A 16229-nucleotide genomic window follows, 5' to 3' on the forward strand; every position below is an offset into this window, starting at 1 on the left:
CTGCAGGACTCTGCAGTTTGTGTCAAGACTTTTATGTTTCAAAGTTTTGCTCAAGCACAAGCTGGTAACCCTTCTAACATCACCGGGGTTGTTTTAGCTCCTACAGAGTCACAGATCACATTTTATTTCCGACAGAGTACTACTTTAGAGAGGGAAAACCCATTTTGATGAGTAAAAATGTCGTTGTCATGTCAGTTAAAAAATTCCCATATATACTAAATTCCCTCTCTGAATTCATCCTGTCGCTGCTCTAAGCCAAAACACAGTCTCATGATGTTTTCTGACATCCATGATAGCTTGAGTAGTAGCATGTTTGGTCACTGAGGAGCTTTAAGGCCCTTTTCCCCCGACAGCAGTGCTCACAAAAAGGTCGACGTGCCAGTCAGGCAGCCGCAGGGTGGATGGCAGAGCTCACAGTGGAGCCCTTTGAAGTGCTCCAGAGGAGGCTGAGCATCGACTCTAACCCTTCACACTCATCCTCAGTTGTTGTTCTCTCTCTGTCTCCCTCCCGCAGAATGTAAAGTATGGAGAAATCCGCTGAATTTATTTCGTGGAGCCGAATATAATCGGTGAGTGACAGCGGCAAAGCTACCTGCATGTGGAACCCCCTCGACTGATGTAGTTTCCTTAAGGAGTGCTGAAGCTCTGGCCTCCACCTTCCTCTCTCTGATCATCTCTGTTTGTTTTTCCTTCTCCTTTTTCTTCTAAACTCTTCTTCTGCGTTATAATTGTCACTTCTCTGGGTTATGTTTCCCCTCTCTCCTCCTCTGCTGTTTCCTCGTGTTTTCATTTGTTCCCCCGTTCTGTCGTCTAACTTTCTTTTGACTTGTTCTTATCTGTTTCTACTCTGTCACTCCTCTTCTATTCTTCTTGATGATTCTGCCTCCTGATCCTCCCGTTGAGTCATCCACCACTGTTCTATTTTTCAAATGCTGTAATTATCCTGTCATTTTCTGTACCTATCAACCCGAATGCTCAGCTCTTGACTTTGGCCCATCTCTGTCAAGTACGATTCCCGTTAAGTCGACACAGCTCATGACTCATTTACAGTGATCAGAACATCTTCTAACCATCTGAGAAAATAAACCAGCTCCTGCCTTTCACTCTTCTTCTCGCTCTTTTCCTTCATTGAGATGCTCTAAAAGGCAGTTCAAGTAGTTTACATACCGTGGCCCCTTTTTTTGAACACACTCAATGGACTGTAATTGCTGCAATATGATCTTTTAGGGCAATTGTTCTTGATCAATGTATGGATTGATTCATATCTTTATTTTGGTCTTTTTATTGTGACCATAATTTAAAGATTTACCAAACAAAAACTTCTTGTTCAAAAAGGATTAGGGTGAAGCTAACGTATTACTTCCTACCATTTGTCATCTTTCAACAACTACAACACAAATATCCATCCAGTATGTCTATTTACAGGGCTTGTGTTTGATTCTGACAGGATCAGATTTTCATAAAAACGTCAGACTTTACAGAAAAGATCTTTAAAGTAAGAGACCTACAGTTTGTCTCAAGTTAAGATTTGTTTTAACATCTTTTTAGAATGCTCTCTTGAAACCCACTGCAAAAAAAGCTGTTATTTTCCCTCGCTGAACACAGGAGCTGCTGATCTATTCTTCCTTGATCTGTTGTTTGAAAGGTTCATATTCATGAGAATACAATAAAAGAACAAACGTCACTAAAACACAAAAACTTACCCGACAAGGCTAAAGTAAGCCAGTACCTCCTGTGTCCCTCATGATAAAATGATCACTTTTGTCCATGGAGACTTGTGGCTGTGAAGAGAGCAATTTAACAGAGGTTTCCATAGCGACTAAAGCCTATTTACCTAAAAAAAAAAAAAAGGTCTATCCCAAAAAGCAGTAATTTTTATAATGCTGTCTTTTACACTGCAAAACAATCTGAGTTTATCAGAGAAAAAATAAAGTGCTTAAAGTAGAACATACTCTGTGAGGGGATGTTTGCACAGATTAAGACTTAAGCCGTTTTCGCATATGCACGCCGGATAATATCTAGATATTTACAGGAGGACTTCTCCGGAGATTCTCCCGAACTAGCCGTTCACATATGCTCCTCACAGCTGGAGACTATCCCTGTCAGAGGGGAGGGGGCTCGGGGGATTTCCCGAGGTAAGACGTGACGTAAAAAAAACAACGCGGAAGTAGCGGCCGAAGCAACAGAGTCCGCTACATGATGTTATAATGAGAATATTTGCCTTTATATCAATACTATGTGTAATCAAATGGAATGACAACATCCACAAAAGAGAGGAGAACAACATACTGACGAACAGAAAACATGTTGTTGAATTACGTGCACGGAGATCGTAGTGGTCGCGTGCAGACACTTTAGGCAGTCACTGTATATAAACGTCACTCGGGTCCCATTGGCTCTAGCTGAAATCTCCGGAGTATATGCTGCCGCGTTCAGACATCAGCTCACTTGTACTTTCTGCGGATAAAATACTAGGGGTCTGGCCGGATAAACTCCGGGTAAAGTCTGCATGAAAAATGTGTCTGTTTGCGTTCACACATAGCCTAAAGCCCCTCCGGATAGCCTAATCTCCAGAGTTTTTCAGGAGATTTCTGTATGTGTGAAAAGGGTTTTAGACTCCAACCATTACAGCTCATCCTGCTTCTGTCGGCTGAGATTCTTTTGAGCAATCTCCACAATTTGTTGTGTCCATTTGTTTATTTAGACCCCTAAATCTATAAGAACAGGAAACAGTATTAGAAATAACAGAATCCCCCTTTAACGTGTCCCATTGTTATGTGTGTTTGAACCTTTAATGGGTTGCTGGTTTGAACTCTGTCTCTGTGCTGGTTTTCAGATATACGTGGGTAACGGGTCGAGAGCCGCTGACATACTACGACATGAACCTGTCAGCACAAGACCACCAGACGTTCTTCACCTGCGACTCAGACCACCTCCGGCCTGCTGACGCCAGTAAGAGAGTGTAGACTGATGCACATAACAGAGAAGGATCTTTGAATGTAACGCCACTGATCTAAATCTAAAATGTGTTTGTTTGTCTGTGTGCTTGTTTGGTGGCAGTTATGCAGAAAGCATGGAGAGAGAGGAACCCACAGGCTCGTATTTCTGCAGCACATGAAGCCCTGGAGCTCGAAGAGTGAGTTCACTTTCTCTGATACTTCCTCTCTTGGCCTTTTGCTTCATCACCAGTCTAATGTTCTAAAAGTTAGGCCTTGGTCACATTGAGCAGAGTTGTCTGACATTTGAGATAATGGTGTTATTATTATAAGAAATCAAACGTTCATTCATAATAAATGTCTGCCAAATCATCTAGATTTTATCTGTGATAATAAAAGAACGTGGTTATAGCCTTTCATTCAGTTATTGGAGCATAATGTTACATTTTGACTCTTTGTAAAAGAAATAAAAACGCTGCACCAGAACTACATTCTTCTCTAAAACATAGATAGATGTTTGTTCTTGTTTTCCACTTGTGATCTGCCGTGTATATTATATTATGATCTGTGCCCAGCAGTGAAGGCAACGTGTTTAAACAGAAATTATTTAAAAGCAAGCTAGCTGTACTTTGTCACCCACTTAATGTAACTCAACTAGATTTATTCTACGGGTTTTACCAAACAACGTCATCAGGCTCGAGGCACACTTCTTTTTTTATCGACGAGATGTCTACTTTACTTGTTCTTTTTACGAAAATGTATTTTGATTTTGCCTTTTTAGGGTTACAGCAACAGTTTCACGTCTACATACACACACCGACAATCCTTGATTCATATGCAGCTGTTGTGCTGAAGAATATGATATTATTGTGATACATTAAAACATTTTTTTAATCGGATTCAAACCCACGACCACTATGATTACTATAGCCTCTGTACATGGGATGGGCGACATAACCACTAGTCAACAGCAATCCCCTTTTAAGATTAACCACCTTCTTAGTAATCAACTTTCTTTTTCTTTTTTTTTTCAGATCCTTTCCTTTTTTTTTTATCTATAAAATTCTTGCAAACAATACCTCACACACTTGATTGTATTCTAAAGCCCTCTATTAATTATAACTGTTTATGTAGGTCAACAGACTTCAAAGGGGTAGAAATTAAAATAATAGACACTGCAGGTTTTGTTGATGAGTGGGATGATGCATCTAGTCCCAGATTGGTCCTCTGGGTTCCTGCGCCATCCATAGGGGGATTTGTTCATGGCACTGTGGGGTTATTTTTAGTAGCGTGTGTGACTACAAAGTCGATGCAGAGGAATTGTGTCAGCTCTGGTCGTTGCTGGCAGCTCATATCAAGGCTGTGACAGCAGGTTGACTCAGAGGAAAAACGTCTTTGATCAGAGCTCTGTCAGAATCTGTTTCATGGAAGTTGCATGATGCCCAAAAGCAGTTTTGTTGCACAGTGACGCCACGCTGTGTGGACAGATAAGACAACCTGCATACAGAGTTAGCATATTGAATCCATAAGGATATATGAGGAAGTAATAATAGATCCTGCTTCTCCACTCCCCTCCTGTAGTTGTGCGACAGCGTACATCCTGCTGGCAGAGGAAGAAGCCACGACCATCATGGAGGCTGAGCGGTTGTTTAAACAGGCGTTAAAAGCGGGAGAGGGCTGCTACCGCCGCAGCCAACAGCTCCAACATCACGGTACACAATATGAAGCCCAGCACAGTGAGTATGATCCACTCAGCATCTATACTGCTAATAATCAGGATTATAATGTCCTTCTTTTCACACCCCTCTTGAGCCAATCAGGATTATTCCAAGGCCCATAGCAAAAAATATTGTCTTTTTTTCTTCAGTAAATATAGGATCATTTACAGAGGAATCCCACTGTTTTATGTTTTTAATATTGGAAATCGATTGAACATTTGTTACATAGTTAGGCTCTTAATGACTAAGAGATAATATTTTTTGAATCAACTTTTTTTTCATCAGTGGGGAATAGTGATTTTTTTTTTTTTTTTTGCTTTTAAGCAAGAGGTTTAGGTATCCTCTCTTCATTGTTGTCAGACACTTAAAATAGCAATGAGCGGCAAAAAAAGACCCCAAATTCTGTAAAAAATAAAATAAAATATGGCCCAGGTTTAAAATACCATGCATATCCATTATAGTGCTGCAGGTGGAATCTGGTCCTTCATGCTTCTGGCGTCATCATACTGTATGGACGACAGTCGACATGTAACAGTGATCTGTATGTGTAACTTCATGTGTTCATGTGTCTCCATTAGGAAGAGACACCAATGTATTGGTGTACATAAAGAGAAGACTGGCCATGTGCTCCAGAAAGCTCGGCCGAACACGAGAAGCAGTAAAAATGATGAGAGATGTAAGTGCCCAGCCTTAACCCGCAGACACACTCACATACACATAAAGACACACAGAAGTAAAGACACAGCCGTTTAAACTGTCTGTAAAGAGGCTCCACCTTAACTCCCAGAAAGATCTCACCCCACTACATAAAAGTCTTCATTGTTAACACGTTCACTCAGATTACAAGCTTTCAATTTCTAATGTTTACAACTGCAAAGATGATCCAAAGCTCTTGTGTGTGCATGTGTCGCCCCCTGTCCGGTATTACATGTAACAACAGTTGTGTGTTTTCCAGTTAATGAAGGAGTTCCCTCTCCTCAGTATGTTCAACATCCACGAAAACCTGCTGGAGTCGCTACTAGAGCTCCAGAACTACGCCGACGTCCAGGCGGTTCTGGCAAAGTATGACGGTGAGGGAGAATTTGAGAGTTTTCAAAAACACAAGATGTAAATGTTGATATTTATATCACAACATCCAAGCATTCTAGTACGATGATTGCTGGCCTGTCTGATTATTACTTTAAAAGAGACAAAACACTGAATCCACTCATTCTAAATTGGATTTGGATTGATGGTCAAAAACGTTTTAAAAGACATTTGATTTTATGGGTATGTTCCTTTGATGTCTGTCATTCATGGACAGAAAATGAAACAAGGAGTAATGTGCAGATTATTTCCTTCTCTCAGAAAATGCTTTGGAGAATCAGTTCAGTGTACAGTGATAAAGACAGACCACACTTAGAAATCTATCGAAGACTCGCCCCAAAGCTATGAAACCCAAACTCTTCATATTCACTCAACTTGTGACCTTTTGCAACATTCACTAACCCCTCCTCCTCCCCATGTCTGCTTTGTGTCTCCTCCACAGATATTAGCTTACCTAAATCTGCAACAATATGCTATACAGCGGCGTTGCTCAAAGCCAGGGCGGTCTCTGACAAGTGAGTATCTCTTTTCATCGTCTCTAATGCTCAGAACAAGGGGGCTCAACGAACCCCGCTCTGCTCTGTAAGAGTTAAAGATAGAGCTGGAAATAGCCTGAAGAGACGTTCAGTGTGAATGAGCGCTGGTGTACTTACAGCTGCAGCTCTGCTCTTTGGTACAGAGCTGCCTTCAGGGTTGATCTGTGTTATTGTGAGAAGTGAGAGTCTCATCAGAGCGCTGCGGTGACCCAGAGGAGCACACTTCTTTATAGGACTGTAAAACACGAGACAACCGTACTCTGGTGCTCGCATAAAAATGCATAATTTAACTTGTCCCAGGTAACCTTTTAAAATTCATGTTGCACTTTATACGCCAGGTCTGATTCAGCGAGGCAAAAACAGTAAAAGTGATAATAATATTGCGATCATGATTATTCAGCAGGGTTTCTCTTTATCTTGGCTCAAGCTTAATTAAATGTTTACAAGTTTAACTCAAAGGGATTTTGCACTCACACTGATTAATGCATGTTGTAGACAATATGTGTTAGGGAGCTGGATGATAAAATTAGGTCATACCAGCTGAGAATAGCGGCACTCAGAGGTTTTAAATATTGTTGCTTAATTCTGTCACTGGATGTCAGAAGAAGAACAGAGGCTCGCTTACACCTCTTGGGTGCTGTAAAGCCTAGCGGTTTTGTTGCTCCGCCCCATGTACAGAGGCTATAGACCTCGTTGCAGAGACCGTTGGTTGGAATTCGTCCTCGCCCCTTTCCTCCATGTCATCCCCCACTCACTCTCCCAACATTTTCTGTCTCTCTTCAGCTGTCTTATCCAATTAAGGCAAAAAGGCCTTAAAATATGACTTTAAAAACAGTTATTCTGACGACTCTCTATTTGATTGGAGCTTTTAGAGAAGTGTGAAAGTGCATTTAAACACAAGGACAGCAGCACTATTGTTAAACAGACAATAGCACAATCATTGTTTTAACTTTGCTATCTCATTATGTCATTGTTGGAAGAAAAATTGCCGTTAAATGTTATACCTCAAACAGCCATAGTGATTGTATTTGCACTCAGTGATTCATTAGCATGGAAGTTTATTTCATTATTTTTCATCCCTTTTACCTTTTTCTAGAAATGTAATTTGTAGCATTAAAAAACGAGTCCATCCAATCTACTTTTCAACTCACTGTTTAATCTATTCTGGTCCTCTGGGGCTAAAAAGATTTAACAGAGCAGGAAGTCAGTGACAAGTGAGAAGCCTCGATTTTAACATCTCTATTCGACCCCTTGGGAGTCATTTTCAAAATCTCTTTGATCACGTCAGGATGTCTAATCCCAAAGCAGTTTACTGACAGGAATGTTTGTGTGTGTTTGTTTGTGTGTGTGCAGATTCTCTCCAGAGGCAGCCTCCAGGCGAGGGCTGAGCACAGCAGAGATGAACGCAGTAGAAGCCATCCACAGAGCGGTGGAGTTCAACCCTCACGTCCCCAAAGTGAGACTCACAGGAAACTCTAAAAAAAACAAAAAACTGCACCTGTTCACTACGAAACACACCACACACACACACCTGCTTACTACAAGACAAACTACACACACCTGCTCACTATAACACACCACACACCTGCTCACTATAACACACCTCACACACACCTGCTTACTACAACACACCTGTTTACAACGAAACACACCACACACACACACACCTGCTTACTACCAAACACACCACACACATACCTGCTTACTACCAAACACACCTCACACACACCTGCTTACTACAACACACCTGTTTACAACGAAACACACCACACACACACACCTGCTTACTACCAAACACACCTCACACACACCTGCTTACTACAAGACAAACTACACACACTGCTCACGGCTCAAGCTAAAGAGAGATAGGGCCTTTTCAGTAAAAGCCCCTAAACTGTGGAACAGCCTCCCTCATTCAATCAGGTCTGCACCCTCTGTTGACTCTTTTAAGTCCCGTCTCAAGACACACTTTTATATTTTAGCATTTGAGTCCCCTGGTCCTGAATAGACCATTTCTTTCAGGTTCCTTTGTTGCTTTCTTCATTTTGTTGCTTTCTTGATATATTCTTTCTTTTTATTTCTATATATGTATACATACATACACATATATACACACACATATATATATATATACACACACACACACACACACACACACACACACACACACACACACACACATATTTCTCTCTTGTGGACTTTGTGATTTGAAGTTGTTTTTTATTTTTTAATGTATTGTACAGCACTTTGGTCAGCTGTAACTGTTTTTAAATGTGCTTTATAAATAAATTTGACTTGACCTGACTTGACATAACACACCTCACACACCTGCTCACTATAACACACCACACACACCTGCTCACTATAACACACCACACACCTGCTCACTGTAACACACCTCACACACACCTGCTCACTATAACACAACACACACCTGCTCACTATAACACACCACACACCTGCTCACTACAAAACATACTACATACAACATGATTGGCTGTCAATATATTGGATTAGACTAATTTGATTGATATAATTAGATAATGTTTTTGATTTCAGTATCCTCATGATACTCCTCCTCTTCCTCTCTTCTTCAGTATCTGCTGGAGATGAAGAGTCTGATTCTTCCTCCAGAACACATCCTGAAGAGAGGAGACAGTGAGGCCATCGCCTACGCCTTCTTCCACCTGCAGCACTGGAAACGGGTAGAGGGAGCGCTCAACCTGCTGCACTGCACCTGGGAGGGCAGTGAGTACAAGCACACACACACACACACAAACACACACCCACACACACACCCACAGGCACCCACAGGCACCCACACACCTACAGACACAAACACACACCCATACACAGACACACACACACACATATACACACACACCTACAGGCACAAACACACACACATACACAGACACACACATACACATATACACACACCTACAGACACAAACACACACACAGACACACACATACACATATACACGCACCTACAGACACAAACACACACACAGACACACACATAAACACACAGACAATCACGGTGAAGGAAGTAACCAGCTGTCTGTTAAAAGCAGGACTCAGTTTGTGTCTTTGTTTGTCTTCAGCGTTCAGAATGATCCCATATCCTCTGGAGAAGGGTCACCTGTTTTATCCCTACCCCATCTGCACAGAGACCGCCGACAGAGAGCTGTTACCCAGTAAGAGACGCCTTGACACGCACATTGATGCACGCACACAACATGTTTCCACACAGTACGAGACGAAAAGACAAACGTGGTGTGATGTTTTGTTAGCTGCTGGGAAACTTCTTATTTATCAATTTTAGTTTAAACTGTGCTTTGACCATTTGAAGTGTCATTATAATGAAGATGATGTTCATTCCTTCATTTGTTGAGGGGGAACAATAATTATGTAAATGTGATATCTGGCACAAAGATGTAGTGCTTCATCCTGCTGCCTGCTCATCTGTCTTAAATTGGCTTCCAGCAGGGTTCAGCACATTGTGCTAAGTGAGTGTTAGCTCCTGAACAGAGAGAACATAATGAAGCCAAACAGAACAGACGGATAGATGAGGTGACATATCAATTGTGATTATTTACAACCAGCAGCAGCAGCAGCAGCGTTGTTCCTCTTTTACAGGATCATTTTTTTCTATATGTCATTCAAACTGTATGTAAAAAGTGACCTCATCAGACATGTCTGTAAACAGCCTGATGTGTGCATGTACTCACACCTCTACATTTAGTCTTCAGCACAGCAGAGGACGAGTTTGGATGTGAGTGTTAAACCGAAGCTAGACCATCCAATAAAAGCAACAATATCACATCTGGGTTTTTAGAATACAGACAAAACAGACTTAAAGCAATACAGATCTCAAACAGTATGAGGTGACTGTGAGTGTCGATCACTAAAGTAACATTGTTTTGTGTGTGTGTTTGTGTGTTTGTGTGTCTGTCTCGCGTGGAAGCAGTGTTTCACGAGGTGTCGGTCTACCCGAAGAAGGAGCTGCCCTTCTTCATCCTCTTCACAGCCGGTCTCTGCTCCTTCACCGCCATGCTGGCTCTGCTCACACACCAGTTCCCTGAACTCATGGGAGTGTTTGCTAAAGCTGTGAGTACACACACACAGACACACACACACACACACACACACACACACACACACACACACACACACACACACACACACACACACACACACACACACACACACACACACACACACACACACACACACACACACACACATACTCAGAATACAGTCATTGCTGCAGGATATTGTTGCATAAATCAACTTAAGCACAAATGTAACAGTGGACAGTCGAGAGACAACAAATCCGGAGGATTCAGTTGCACTTTGATCTTTCCTCCAGCCCAAAACTTTCTTCTTTACCCACTATCTCCATGACGACTAATGATCTACAAAGTTAACAGCTTCATTTCCATCATATCTGGTGGTTGGATGAATATTTCTACACACCCTGACCTTTTAACACACAATGTCAGAACCTAACAGGCACATTGTGTTGACATTTGCTCCTCAGGGAGAATGTAGTCTGATATTAATCTCTCTGTGACCTTTCCTCTACCAACATATTTTCTGTGCCACATCCCCTAAAAGAACAAATGTATGAATAACTCTTCAATCAAAACAGATGTGTTATCAAAATAGTCACCCGTCAAACCCAAAAATCCTATGAACTGTGGCCTTTCCCAATCAAACAAAACCTATACAACTCTTAGCCGTATTTGTTGCCGTTGAGATCGATGGCAAAGTCATCGGGGTAGAAGTCGATGATGGAGGAATCCGGACTGCTCATGAGAACTCGCCACTCTGGTAGAGTTTTGCCAATTAAGAAATGAGTTATTGAGACCAGAAGTGTTTTTTCAACCAGGCTGTAAACATTTACATTTCTGCTGTATTAATAGACATTTTATTATTGGACCCTCTGGTAACTCTGTGGCTTCTGCAGCCAGCCTCAAGTGGCATGGCAGTTCTTTTGCAAATCCACATTGGCTTCATTTTTCATCACCGGAGGTTGCTGCCTGATAATATCCTATATCTCTCATGCCACACAGCCGGAGACAGCCATGGCTGAAGGCATTGGTTTTTTTCTTCTTTTTTTTTTGCATCATGTTTTTGGGTTGTGCGTCCAGATGAGCATCTATCTGTTCCTTTTTTCTGAGCAAAATGTCTCAGGACCCATTGAGGGAATATCTTCTGCTTTAGCATACATGTCTTTCTCGAGGAGTATTGGGTTTAAAGGATATTTTTGTTAAAAGATAAGTTACCTCTTAGTCATCTCTTCAAAAACTAAATAATTTATTCAATGGTTATGACACTATTCATTCAAAGGTCTGATAGGCCCAAATAATGAAAGGATGATATGTTTTAACCCTAAAGGTCAAAGCTGAACTGCACTGTGACTTCATACTGTCTAATGAAAAGTCTAGAAAGCCATTAAGGCTGTTTCCAACCTCAAAAGCAAGCCTGTAAACCCTGCGTCTTCTCACCAAGTCACTAAGAGATGACCACGCTTCTGTATCGGTTAATCAAATACAGGTTTATCAAAAGCTTGGAACCAACAGAGGGACAAATATTAAAGAGCACTGATATCTACAAACGGCAGAGACTCGCCGCCAGCCTTCATATCTGTTTCAGTAGCAACCAGTGGAGGGTGCTATGTGGCTCGCCCCGCAGCTCCCTGCAGCCTGCAGCGCTGTGCTGCTCACCTGGAATGTGTCTGAGCTCATCTCTCCCCCCCTCCGCCCCCCCCCCCCCCCCCTGGTGTGACACTATCTGCAGATATGATCTCCCTGCTGAGAGCACACACACACACACACACACACACACACACACACACACACACACACACACACACACACACACACACACACACACACACACACACACACACACACACTCTTAGTTGGACTTCATTCATTCATTTCACTGCAGGTACATTAAAATCGTTTTTTATATTAATAAATTGAATTAAAAATATTTTTAATTGTTTTTTCAATATGCTAAAATGTTCATCTGCTGATCACAGGACAGAAAAAGTCTGAAAAAGTACAGTGGAACAATCCATCGGCTCAATCATTTTCTAAGAGGGAACCGTGCACCAAGTATATCTTTTTAGTTTCTATTGTTTAAAAAAGGCCCTGCATTTCTGAGTTTCTGATTGTTTGTGACTCTACAGGTGTGTCCAAACTTTGCCACATGCTCCTGTTAGCTCTGTCACACCCGCTCACCTCCTGTGATTGACCCTTCCTTGGTCCTGTCGCTACTTACTTTTTGCAAGCAAGCAGCAGACCCTCAGTCAACCTGCCCTCTTCCTCTCATACTCAGTTTGATATGCTATAGAGTCTACAGTATAGACCAACACACCAACTGATTTGTGGGCGCTGCCATCATGTGGTGATGGCCATAACGCCAGTGGCATCTCAGCGCCTGCTGCTGCTGCTGCCTGCTGACTGTGACGGCAGCAGAGATAGACGGATTATAAACATCAGAAGGTACCTTCAATAGGCCATCACACGTTTATTTAGATTTATTTAGATATCAACAACTTGATAACACAATGACATCTCAACTATTGAACTATTGAATTTAATTATCAAAGACTATTTGCGTTGTGAAATACATTTAGACATTCATTAAGCTCAGTTTGTCAATGCAGCTGGTCTGTAATGACAACATGCAGCTCTTACCTGGTGGTGCTCTCTGGTAGAAGAAAGGTCACATAATCATCATCATATCATTATTATACTCTTCTCTCGATCCACTTGGCTGGTCTGTCTAAATCCTCGGATGATATAAGGCACCAAATTTAAAACTGATGATGTTTTGAAAGACGATGCTTAGAAAGGTATTAGAAGAGAACACTCGATGTGCAGATAATGTGCTGAACCCAAAACAAAACAAAAGAAACAGCAGTACAGGATCGACGCTGTGTTATAGTCTTAAATTATTGTATGTACAGGAGTATCTCCTTCCATTTGAGTTGAGACCTGGAGGATTTATCTTCAATTTGCATTCATTTGTCCGTCATAAGGATGCATCATCACGATGTCTTTACATGCTCTCAGCTTCATCAGATACACACAGCAGCACCAGACTCTACAGAACCTGTTGCCATTTAAACTCATCTAAACGAGTAACAGTAGCTAAAGGGAAGGGGACTTCTCATCAAAGCAACGCCGAACTTGGACCAGACCGACTTTGTAAATCCACCTCCGTGTGTGTGTGTGTGTGTGTGTGTGTGTGTGTGTGTGTGTGTGTGTGTGTGTGTGTGTGTGTGTGTGTGTGTGTGTGTGTGTGTGTGTGTGTGTGTGTGTGTGTGTGTGTGTGTGTGTGTGTGTGTGTGTGTGTGTGTGTGTGTGTGTGTGTGTGTGTGTGTGTGTGTGTGTGTGTGTGTGTGTGTGTGTGTGTGTGTGTGTGTGTGTGTGTGTGTGTGTGTGTGTGTCTGTCTGTCTGAGTCGTGTGAATTCCTGTACTCAGGAATTCAGGATGTTTGCTGCTGAATTCAAAAACGATTGGGCTAACGTGTGTGACTGAGTGAACACACTTTACTAATAATGTCCCTTCAGCATGCACACTCCTCGTGTGCTGGTGAAAATGTTGTGTGTTACCCCCCCCCAGTCAACGAGTCACTAAAAAGACATTCTGGCTTGAACAGGAAACATGCATCATGGATGATCACGTCCTGGCTCAACGTACCCTGACCCAGACCTGCTTCATCCGTGGCGTGCGTTTCTACCTTTTTGGATTACAGGCCCGTCTCTTTGTGCCGCACACACAGTTCAAACACAGGGAACACACACACACCTTTACTTTGAAGTGTCCTTTGAAGCTGGAGCAGAGATGTGCGGTGTGATGTGTGAGGGAGACTCATGTAGGTGAGGAGGAGGAGGGTGGCACAGAGAGGCCGTCCCTCTCCTGACTTTTATCTGCCGTCTGACAAAGTGGGAACCTTTATGACCTGCTGCTGCTCTAGTGGAGCCCCTATCACCCCCAGCCCCCCCTCCTCCCCCCCTCCCCGTCACCTTCTGCTCTTCTTCACTGCTTGTTGCCAAAACAAAAACAGAGGACGAGCCTGACAGTGAGCTCTTCTGTACTCGGACTTGAAGTACAAAAGTAGATATGATGAAGGGGATCGGGAACAATGGCGTTTGCTTTGCACCTCAATCTACTTTCAGAATGAGCTTTTTAACAATACGTTGTTCTGTTGACTTCCAGATGCAGGTTAGGCGGTAAGATGATCAAAACATCCCAAAAATAAATAAAAATGTTCAACAATCCCAACATACAGTCTATTTAGGGTTTTTTTATTTTTCATTTTGTGCTACTGTCTAATGGTCTTTATCACATTCACCTTTCATTTTCACTAAGAATTGTTGGGATTATTATTTTAACTGTGTCTCCTTAACAGTATGTCATTCTCCACTCACTTTCTCTCAAGTTTCTGACTCTATCACCTGTCCTATCTCTAAAATAAAGGCGTATAAAGACAACAAACAAATACATTTAAAAGTCAGCTTTTTATAACAGACTAAATCCAAAGATTCTTCACTTCAAATCCAAAATGACAAAAAAAATCAGCAGATTCTCAAATTCAAGAAGCAGGAACCTGCCAATGTTTTATATTTTATCTTTACTTTAAAGATTTAGACTATTTTCCATCTGTTCATCCTTGTAACCATGCTATTCATGTGATTTTAATTTAAATCATTACAGCTCAATAAAATACAAGTCAAAAACAAGCTCAGATACTAAAATAGATGAAGCGATGTCTGATGGAGAATTCACTTGTTCCATTTCCTCAAATGTGTTGATCCAGTTTTTTTCTCTTTTGAATCTTTGTAAATCAAACATCATCAGGTTAGATTTTTATTTCAGACAGAATTAGCCTCCGTAAACTCCAGGTAATGTCTTATTGTTGTCAACATTTTGCTGCAATAGCTGCACAGGTTGTTTAAAGGTCTTTAACGGTCTCGACAGGCGGAGGACTTTCTTACATTCTGATTCAATACTTTGATATTCCTCAAACACTAAGGCCATTTTCTCTGTTTTAAAACAATGTAATACACATCATTTAGTTTCATTATTTCTGAACACTGCAGAAGAATCGTGGATTGTTTTGTAATTAGTGTGAAAAGCCCAAAGCATTAATGAACCTGATTAAAGGTCAGTGAGTGTGATACGAGAGTTAATGGAAACTGAGATGTTTGAATTCTTCTAAAAACAAAAACCTCATGAACGTTCGTGTGACTGTTGTTGTTTTCTCTCTCTGCAGTTCCTCAGCACGCTGTTCGCTCCTCTGAACTTCATCATGGAGAAGGTGGAGAGCATCCTGCCGTCCAGCCTCTGGCACCAACTCACCCGCATCTGACCCGAGCCACCAGACCGGATCCAGAACCAGGAACTGAACCAGGAGCCCACGACCTCCATTCAGACAGAACCAGCCGAACTGAAACCCAGAACGCTTTGTTGGACTGGACTGACACACCTTTGTGCCAAGAGTTCAAACCAAACTGAGAACAGACGAGGACGACGGCAAGAGGCAAGGGACAAAAAAAAAAAGGCAAATATGATGGAATCCACAACTGGTTTTGACTTTATTTGATATGTTTGCATTTTTTTGGGTTTTCGATCATTTAAAGCTGTTCTTTTGTTGTACAAAAAGAGGTGATCAATTGCCATCATTAAAAAAAGTGAGAAGACAAAAAAATACAATAAAAGGACTTTTTGTGTATTGCTGCAAAACAACGTCTTCTCGCCAGTTTGATTCACTGCAGTTTAACCACTTCAACCATCAAGTCTTGAACGCAGCTTCCTGTGGAGCTGCTGCTCAGGTGAACACTACCTGGTAGGTCTTCATTGTTTCTCTCTGGATCTGCATCGTTCTTTTATCTGCTGACGAGGTAACATCTCCGTTTACAGGGAGA

At 41.7% G+C, this 16229-nt stretch overlaps 1 protein-coding gene across 9 annotated transcripts in view; it reads left to right on the forward strand.

Moving 5' to 3' along the window:
* The window catches only part of LOC109986537 (suppressor of tumorigenicity 7 protein homolog), a 54880-nt gene extending 38830 nt beyond the window's left edge, over positions 1-16050 (forward strand). For 4 of the 9 annotated variants that reach the window (XM_065956940.1, XM_065956946.1, XM_065956947.1 and 1 more), the window contains 12 exons: positions 515-569; positions 2837-2952; positions 3061-3136; positions 4518-4672; positions 5233-5330; positions 5595-5724; positions 6183-6255; positions 7630-7732; positions 8874-9024; positions 9384-9476; positions 10244-10389; positions 15578-16050. In XM_065956940.1, the coding sequence (XP_065813012.1) occupies positions 515-569; positions 2837-2952; positions 3061-3136; positions 4518-4672; positions 5233-5330; positions 5595-5724; positions 6183-6255; positions 7630-7732; positions 8874-9024; positions 9384-9476; positions 10244-10389; positions 15578-15673 (1292 nt within the window). In that variant the 3' untranslated portion in view covers positions 15674-16050. The remainder of the gene's footprint in view (positions 1-514; positions 570-2836; positions 2953-3060; positions 3137-4517; positions 4673-5232; positions 5331-5594; positions 5725-6182; positions 6256-7629; positions 7733-8873; positions 9025-9383; positions 9477-10243; positions 10390-15577) is intronic. The other 5 variants (XM_065956941.1, XM_020637224.3, XM_065956942.1 and 2 more) reach the window with 5 other exon arrangements.
* The last annotated feature ends 179 nt before the right edge of the window (positions 16051-16229 follow it).

Source organism: Labrus bergylta, chromosome 7 (genome assembly GCF_963930695.1).
Source record: "Labrus bergylta chromosome 7, fLabBer1.1, whole genome shotgun sequence".
Lineage (NCBI taxonomy): Eukaryota > Metazoa > Chordata > Actinopteri > Labriformes > Labridae > Labrus > Labrus bergylta.